We start from the raw sequence: 9,450 nt of genomic DNA, 5'->3' as shown, positions 1-9,450 counted from the left end.
TTAATTTCTTGATTATAAAGGCATTACTCTTGTATAAATATACGTACCCTAATTAGGTTAATTACTTAATTAATTAGAACAACAAAATCAAATTAGTGAGAAATTGTAGTAGTCCGTACTATACTACATTGTCTCATCTCATCAAGATCGATCGAAATTTAATTCCTTCATCTTTACCATGACTCAACCAAATTCCATAAACATGACGACCTCTCTTCCATCACCATTATCACCGTTACCCGGCTTCGTTTTTCAACCCACACCTCCAGAAATATTCACTTATTTTCTTCCTCAAAGGTTACTTTTCGGTCTCGAATCATTACTTACCTACCAAGATTTTGTGTCAGACATCAATCTTTATGAAAATAAGACTCCTGAAGAGATATTCGAAGGCTCAGAACAGACAGAATTCTACTTTTTCACTAAGTGTAAAGGATCCGGTAAGAATATAAAAAGAGAAATAGCCAGAAAAGGAAAATGGACGAGTCACAGTCAAACGATTGATTGCTTAGTGGAGATTGAAGGGAAGAAGAGAAGAGTTGGTTCAAGCAGACAATTCAAATTTCAAAATAATCCATGCAAAGATTCTAGGGTTTCTTGGATCATGCATGAATATTTGGCGGATAAAGATTATATCAAGGACGTAGCCCTATCCCAAAACTGCAAAAATATCAATAATGTAAGTTCAATTCGAGATCTCCGTACTTGTTTTTATTGTTACTCGTTCTTTAATTAATACTACGTAGACATTTGTAATTTTTAGCTTTCTTGAATTAATTATACTTATATTTTTGTTTTGCTGGTTGTTTAATTCGAGAATTACATAAATTATTACTACATACGGAGTATATCGATATGTATTTCTTTATCTTTCTTGCATTATACGGGAGGAGAGAGACTGTGTGTGTGCGGTGAAAGAGAGACGAAATATTTAGGGTTTAGAATGGAGGATGGGATTTGGTGGAAGAGGATTAGAGGGAGAAGATCGAAGAAGATGAAGAGGATCGAAGGAAAAACACAGAGGAAGGAGATAGAAAACGGGAGGGAGGAAGGGTTAGGGTAGTTTAGTTTAGTCGCTCAGCACGATAATCAACGAAGGAAGGGTATTTTGGTAATTTTGATTGGGGACACGAAAAGTGTTATTACCAAATTAACCTCAGCTGTTCCTTTATATAATAGAGATTTTTGTTTTGTTGGTTGTTAATTTTAGAACTACAGTACGTAGATTATTACTACATGTGTATTCTTTAGTTTTCTTGAATTATACTTATATTTCTTGAATTATATATTTTTTATTTGTTTGTTAGATTATAATTTTGATTATGATTACTACATATGTATTTCTTTAATTAGCTTTCTCGAATTATATATTTTTGTTTTGTTGGTTATATTAGTATTTTGATTATGATTACTACATATGTATTTCTTTAGCTTTCTTGAATTATACGGAGTATATTTTTGTTGGTTAGATGATTATATATATTGATTATCATTATTTATGTTTATGTTGTTCGATCGTTTGGTGTAGACGTTTGGTTAATTGGTTTTGTTGATGTTTGTGTTTAGCCAATATTCTTTTTTTAATTGGTTTTGTTGATGTTTGTGTTTAGCCAATATTCTTTTAGTTATGTACTAGTGTTATTAAGGTGTATGATGTTCTGTTAAGATATGTTAAGATATTAGATATTATTCTGTGAATATTCTGTAGAGTCCTAACTATGGTAAGTTACCTAATGTGTACCTAGGGTTTAGGTAACTGAGTTGTACTATATATACGTGTGTTATTAATGAGAATGATACGAGATTACACAATATTTGACATGGTATCAAGAGCCTAGGTTAAAAACCCTAGATTTTTTTTCCGCACGAGTTTGAGAGAGTTTGAGAACAGCGAATTCCTTCGCTTGTTGAGTACTGCGTTCTGAGGAGTTACAAATTCCTAGGGCATAACAATGGGTAATGACGAGGAGCCACCACAAAAGACAATCGCCGCCGCCGTCGATCTGGACTACTATCTTGGGTCAGGTGACGGCCCCGGTATTGTCATCACCCCTGTAAAACTTCGAGGAGCGTCGAACTACGATGAGTGGGCCAAAGCGGTTCGTCGCTCGATGATTTCAAAATTCAAATTTGGTTTTCTTGATGGGTCTGTGAAGGAGCCCATTACGGACGAGACGAAGATGAAACATTGGATTGCGGTCAATTCGATGGTGGTGTCTTGGATCACAAACACCATTGACGAGAGTTTGCGTTCGAATCTGGAGGACTTTGATATTGCTCACGAGTTGTGGAGTCATTTGAGGACGCGGTACTGCGTCGTGTCGGGCACCAGGGTCTGCCATATTAAGATGGCTCTGAGTGGTTGCAAGCAGGGCACGTCTGAGGGCGTCATGGAGTACTATGGCCGCTTGTCGAAGGTATGGAAGGAGTACGTACAGTATGCACGAGTTCCCAGGTGTGTATGTGCGGGTTGTACGTGTAATATAGCGAAGCAGGTGGGGGACATTCACGATGAAGATCGTCTGCACTATTTCCTAATTGGCCTGGATGATCACTATGAAGCCATTCGTGCACAACTGTTAGCACGATCGCCGTTGCCAGGACTCGACGAGGCGTACCAGACGGTTATGAATACCGAGACCATGCGCGCCAAGGCTGCGAGAGGTCCGGAGAGTGTCATGGCGTTCAAGGTCGAGACTAAGGCTCGGTCGAGGTCGGGAGATGTCAGTGGCAGATTTTGTGGTCATTGCAATCGTGAGGGTCATGAGGAAGAAACTTGTTATCAGCTGATTGGATTTCCTGAATGGTGGGATGAGAAGAAACGAGGTGGACGAGGGCCTGGTCGAGGAGGCAGGACGTCGATTAGAGGAGGCAGAGTAGCTCGTGGGGCAGCGTCGTCGACCAGTGGTGTCGCTCGTGCCAATGTCGTGAGCAATGCCACAGGAGGGGCGACAACCACTGTGACGAGTGGAGACGGATCGCAGGGTGCAGTGACGACAACCAATCATGAGCTTGTTGGGGTGACGAAGGAGCAAGTCCAGCAAATAGTTGACATCTTGTCACGACCTTCAAACAAGTTGCAAGGTAATCTTGATTTACGATGGATTGTTGACAGTGGGGCATCACGTCATGTGACGGGTGATATTTCAATCCTGAGAAATATCAAGACATCAAGAAATCAACAGGTTGTGTTGCCGGACGGTCAACCTGCAAATTCAAACCAATATGGTTCGGTGGTCTTGGAGGATGGTTTCGTGCTCGATAATGTTCTATTTGTGCCTAAATTGAACTGCAATTTAATTTCTGTAACTCAATTAAGTGACGAATTACATTGTGCTGCTCAATTTACTAACAAAATGTGTGTTCTTCAGGACCGCTCGACGAGGATGGTGATTGGCGTAGGTGATCGACAGGAAGGACTATATTTTTTCCGTGGGGCTCCAAAGGTTCGTGTGCTAGCAGTGGAGTGTGTGGTCGACTTGTGGCATCAACGGATGGGGCATCCGTCGGAAAAAGTGTTGCAGTTACTTCCTCATGTGAGTCATAAGATTGGGAAGAATAAAACAATTTGTGATGTATGTCCGCGGGCGAGACAATGTAGGGAGAGTTTTCCAGTTAGTGTTAGTCGTGCTAGTCGCACATTTGAATTGGTTCATCTTGATTTATGGGGACCCTACAAGACTCCCTCGTCTTGTGGGGCAAAGTATTTTTTTACCATTGTTGACGATTATTCTAGAGGTGTGTGGATTTATTTACTGAGTAATAAAATGGAAGTTGCATCGACATTTCTTAATTTTGTTGCCATGATTAAGTGTCAGTTTAATAGATCCCTTCGAGTAGTACGCAGTGATAATGGTACTGAATTCAATTGCTTACAAAATTATTTTCGTCAACATGGGATTCTGTTTGAGTCGTCGTGTGTTGGGACGCCTCAACAAAATGGGAGAGCCGAGAGAAAACACCAACATATTTTGAATGTTGGGAGGGCGTTACGTTTTCAAGGAAATCTTCCAATAACATTTTGGGGGGAATGTATTTTGGCCGCCTGTTACTTGATAAACCGTACACCTACCCCGATCCTTGACAATAAAACACCTTATGAGATGTTGTTTGGTAAACCACCATCGTATGTGCCTATCCGCGTGTTTGGGTGTCTGTGTTATGCATATAATCTCCGGTGTAAAGGGGATAAGTTTGAGTCTCGGAGTCGCCGATGTGTGTTTTTGGGTTATCCGTTTGGCAGGAAGGGATGGCAACTTTATGATCTAGAGACACATGAGTTCTTCGTCTCACGGGATGTCAAGTTTCATGAAGGGACGTTTCCTTTTGTAGATGAATCGGATGTGTTGCCACTGGTGCATGATGGTCATGGGGGGATTGACCATTGGAGTTTGGATGAGAGTGGGACTACGGGTCCTGAGACCGTGTCGTCGCCTGCAGGTGATACTGCTGGGGTGTCGCCGCCTACAGGTGATACTGAGGGAGTGTTGTCGCATCCGGGAGCTGATGAGGGGGTGTCATTGACCAGTGGCGACGACAGGGGAGTGTCGTCGCCTGTGAGGGAGGAACAACAACATGAAACACCTAGTCGAGTGGATTCAGACGTCGTCTCCTCACAGACAGGTGTAGAGGAGACGACGGGTAGTGACGAGAGTGAGACAAGGCAGTGTGTGGAGGATACGGAGTTAGGAAGGGGGAAGCGTGCGAAGTTTCCGTCGACAAAGCTGAAAGACTGTGTGATACATACAATACGGGAAAAATATAGTACTTCCGACAAAACACCTACGGCGTCATCACTCTCAGGTACTCCTTATCCTATCACATATTTTGTTAATTATGAGCGTTTTTCGTCAAAGCACAGGCATTATATAGCAGCATTGCAAGAAGGGCAAGTTCCTAAGAGTTTTAAACAAGCGATGCAGCATGAGGGGTGGCGTCAGGCAATGGCTGCTGAAATCGACGCGTTGGAGGAACAGGGGACATGGACGTTGGAAAATTTACCGGAAGGGAAGAAAGCACTGGGGAGTAAATGGGTGTATACTGAGAAGCGTGATGAGGATGGGAATTTGTTGAGACTGAAGGCTCGATTGGTATGTTTAGGGAATCATCAGGAGGAAGGGTTGGATTATAATGAGACATTTGCTCCCGTCGCGAAGATGGCGACAGTTCGAACTTTCCTAGCTGTCGCAGCTGTCAAACAGTGGGACGTGCATCAGATGGACGTCCACAATGCGTTCTTGCACGGTGACTTGGAGGAAGAGATCTATATGAAGATTCCTCCTGGATTCCAGAAGAATCACTTTGACAAAGTGTGTCGAATGAGAAAGTCGTTGTATGGGTTGAAACAAGCACCTAGATGTTGGTTCCAGAAGTTGTCGACGGCATTGACGCACTATGGATTTCGACAGTCGCTGTCCGATTATTCGCTCTTTACTCTGTCTAAAGGTACGTTGCAGCTGAGTGTGCTCATTTATGTGGACGACATGATTATCGCAGGCAATAACAAGTTTGCGCTTGAGAGTTTTAAGGCATACTTGAAGGAGTGTTTTAAAATGAAAGACCTCGGGGCTCTGAAGTACTTCCTTGGGTTAGAGGTGGCACGAAGTAGTCAAGGGTTCTATGTATGTCAGAGAAAATATGCCCTCGACATCATCTCAGAGGCCGGATTGTTGGGAGCAAAGCCTGTGGACTTTCCCATGGAACAGAATCATAGGTTGGCATTGGCAGACGGGCCAGACCTGTCGGACGGTGAGCAGTATAGGCGTCTGATCGGACGTCTGGTTTATTTGGCTGTCACGCGACCAGACGTTGCCTACTCTGTACATGTCCTATCTCAATTTATGCAAGCACCAAAGGAGGCACATTGGGAAGCAGCTTTGCGAGTAGTGAGATATTTGAAGAAGTGTCCGGGTCAAGGTATACTACTTCGGTCGGACAGTGCGTTGCAGTTGGAGGGGTGGTGCGACTCGGATTGGGCAGGGTGTCCAATGACGCGTCGGTCGGTGACTGGATGGTTTGTGTCACTTGGTATGTCGCCAGTTTCTTGGAAGACCAAGAAACAGCATACTGTTTCTCGGTCGTCTGCTGAGGCAGAATATCGATCGATGGCAGCTCTGACGTGTGAGTTGAAGTGGTTGAAACAACTACTACGCGACTTGGGGGTGACACACGACCAAGGCATGAGGATGTATTGCGACAGTCAGTCTGCGTTGCATATTGCACAGAATCCGGTGTTCCATGAAAGGACAAAACACATCGAGTCAGATTGTCATTTCATTCGAGATGCAATCAAGGAAGGGATCATCAGTCCGTCGTACGTGTCGACGAAGGTTCAGTTAGCAGATATCTTCACCAAAGCGTTGGGGAAGGCGCAATTTGAGTTTTTTTTGAACAAGATGGGCATTCGAGATCTACATGCTCCACCTTGAGGGGGGATGTTAAGATATGTTAAGATATTAGATATTATTCTGTGAATATTCTGTAGAGTCCTAACTATGGTAAGTTACCTAATGTGTACCTAGGGTTTAGGTAACTGAGTTGTACTATATATACGTGTGTTATTAATGAGAATGATACGAGATTACACAATATTTGACATGTTCATTGTTCACCATAATCCGCATGTTAGAAAATTATCATCAAATATTAAGCCTAGTTTATGTTTCATGATTGGCATATATGACCGTTTTTTTAAAGTTTCTTTTTAATGCCAAAAATATAAAATTATACGAGTTGAGATACTAATTAATGGATTTAAATTGATTTGTAATAACAGGAAAGTATAATTGCATTATGCTATATTTACAAGAAAGTGGAGAAAAAAGAAGAGAATGGTGTGAGATATTCGAACACAATCTTGAACAAGAAAAGAAAAGGAGATTGCATGATGTTAGAGGGAAGCAAGAAGATTTGCATTAACAACGACGTCGTTGAGGCCCAACACGAAACAATTAGGCCATCTTATGAAGAGGAAACAATGAAGATTAGCATTGTCAATGGAGATGATAAGGAGATTATGGAAGCTAATTATGCTGGTAAAGATATTGATGAAACACTCAACATGATTAATTTCGACGATTTTTCGTCAGAAATCGATGATTGGGATTTCAACAACAAGAATGTTGATTACACGACTGCTATTACTACTACCACTACTGATGATGCTAATTTCGAAAGAGACTTATTGTCAGAGGAAAACAAGTGGAGTTCCTACGTGAATGTTCAACAGTTTATCGAGACATCATCAGACTTTCCAACAATGGATGTTGCAGGTTTCAACAACAACAACAACAACAACAACAACAACGAAGATTATGTTTCTTATATAGAAAAGTTTTTACTAGGTTGAGTACTAGTAAGCTAGTTTTAACACGGATTTAGGCTGAATTGTCACTTAGTTTAATGACTCTTTTTATTTGTTTGATTCTCGGTTTTTGGGTGCCTCGGGAGGTCCTTCCTAGAAGGTTCGCCCTAGCCTCAATAACCCTAGCTTAGGTTGTACTCTTTACATTTTATCAAAGCAATATATAAATATCGATGATTCTCTTTAATACGGATCGTGGACTAATGCTTGAATATTGTATTATGTTTTGCTGAAAACTAAAGAAATACATGTGTGAATGTACCAAACTATATCAAGCAGTTGTAAACTAGAACAGTAACTGGTGGTGGCGAAAATGGGCTTGCTAACTTGGGCTGATGGCTGTTTGCCCCAATACAGAGTTCAGCCAAGCACGGATGGGCCCTTGTCTAGCCAAGGCCCATCTGCTTGGGGTGACAAATTGAGTTGTTATTCTTGTAATCTTCGAAAATAACGAGTCGACGAGTAAGTTTGGTGTAAGACCATCTTATACTTATAAAGTCGAATCAAAGAAGTCTTGACCTAATGATTCGAATCTTCCCGTTCTCCATTTATAATAAAGAAATAAATAAAATTGTAATTACTAATAAACCATAACTATTAACACAAAAGGTATAATTATTATTTTTTACAACGAAAATTGTACTCCGTAATTATTAACCCAAAATTAGAACTATCGACCCAAAACTATATATAACTACTTAAACGGTAATCTTTTTTTACAATTAAACATTACTAATGGAGCATAACTATTTGATCATAAAGTGTAATTGTATTCTTATACTCAAAATATATTTTAAATTTTAAAATATTAATGGCTTGTTACTTTTAATGAGTATGAGACTACTTTATTCAAAGACACTTTAGTCTAGAAGCCATCATATTCAAAAGTCCAAACTCTTGTTTTTGAAAGAAAACAAAGATAATACTCCGTACTTTCTTTAAGTGTAATCAAATTTGTAAAATTTATCTTACATTCAGGTACACCTAAAACAAGGTATATGAAAAACTAGTTTTTTCCTCTCATTTTACATCAACATATTAAATACACGTAACACTAAATACACCCGAGAGTGTAAGATAGATGTGTTCCCTTTCTTAATGCAGAGACGTACTCCTTATAAAAAAAAGTGTAAACTTTATCTCACAGTCGAATGCACCTAGAACAAGACACACCGAGCGGTGTTTTTCCCTCATTTTCCTTCGACATTATTGAATGAACGCAATATTAGATACACTCGGGTGTAAAATAGATATTATTGCTTCTAATTAATGTAGAGAGACTCCTTATTATACTAATGGAGTACTCCATTTAAGTTCTTGTGTAGCTGAACATCATTAACTCCATTGTTCCCTACAAGATGATTAGTTGATTACGTAATAGTATTAAATTAGAATGAATAATTGGAATCTAAGAAACAGGAATCTTATACTTGATATTTTCCCACAATTCAGAATTAAAAAAATGGTGGAGTACCACAATTTCATCGACTTTAATGGTCCATTATTTGTCTTGTTCTTTGTGAGATGTAACAGTCCCTTAACTTTTGGGGCCATTTCATCTGACAACCATTCAACCATACTCACAACTCACCGACACTTTTTTTTTCCCAATATTAATGAGTTAATTGCAATGACTATATAATTAAATTACAAATGGAGTAGAGGATATTTGATTATGTGATTTATTGTGTACACGTCTTTAGTCTTAGGTTTTATTTCATTCAACGTATTTTGATTTATTTTTAGGAATAAAATAAGTTCAGATAAAATAAGTTTGTATAAGACAAGGGTTATCCAAGTATTATTTGTAACTAATATAAGTTTAATGAGTTAAGATAAGAATTCTGGAAAAAATAAATGAAAATCAGATGAATATATTGCACCCTTAAGAGCAACTTCAATGGTTTAAAAATTGACTTGCTCACAAACAAAAAGAATATGTGAGCAGGTAGCCCACCATTGGTACAACAATAACATAAACAGCTGTTAAAACCTTGTAGCTATTTTGGACATGTAGCTAAAAGAAAATGTAGCTCAAATAAATAAATTGTTTAAATTAAATAGTATAAGGAGCTACAAAGTATTGT

General features: G+C 39.6%; 1 protein-coding gene across 1 annotated transcript; it reads left to right on the top strand.

Annotated features, from left to right (window-relative positions):
• Positions 1 to 202: 202 nt before the first annotated feature.
• LOC130462876 (NAC domain-containing protein 45-like) lies at positions 203 to 7,348 on the top strand. Its single transcript, XM_056831843.1, has 3 exons — positions 203 to 679; positions 1,944 to 2,099; positions 6,776 to 7,348. Exons 1-3 carry the CDS (start codon positions 203 to 205, stop codon positions 7,346 to 7,348), a joined length of 1,206 nt encoding a protein of 401 aa, XP_056687821.1.
• Positions 7,349 to 9,450: the final 2,102 nt, after the last annotated feature.

This window comes from Spinacia oleracea, chromosome 6 (assembly GCF_020520425.1).
Source record: "Spinacia oleracea cultivar Varoflay chromosome 6, BTI_SOV_V1, whole genome shotgun sequence".
NCBI lineage: Eukaryota > Viridiplantae > Streptophyta > Magnoliopsida > Caryophyllales > Amaranthaceae > Spinacia > Spinacia oleracea.
This window is presented reverse-complemented; position numbering and strand designations above follow the sequence as displayed.

What these genes read in the sequence shown, in the direction of transcription:
- LOC130462876 (XM_056831843.1), top strand. Translation starts at nt 203, where the DNA reads ATGACGACCTCTCTTCCATCACCATTATCACCGTTACCCGGCTTCGTT. An exon ending in ACTGCAAAAATATCAATAAT is followed by an intron (nt 680 to 1,943) that starts GTAAGTTCAATT and finishes ACAAATTCCTAG; the next exon opens with GGCATAACAATGGGTAATGA. An exon ending in ACGATGAGTGGGCCAAAGCG is followed by an intron (nt 2,100 to 6,775) that starts GTTCGTCGCTCG and finishes TTGTAATAACAG; the next exon opens with GAAAGTATAATTGCATTATG.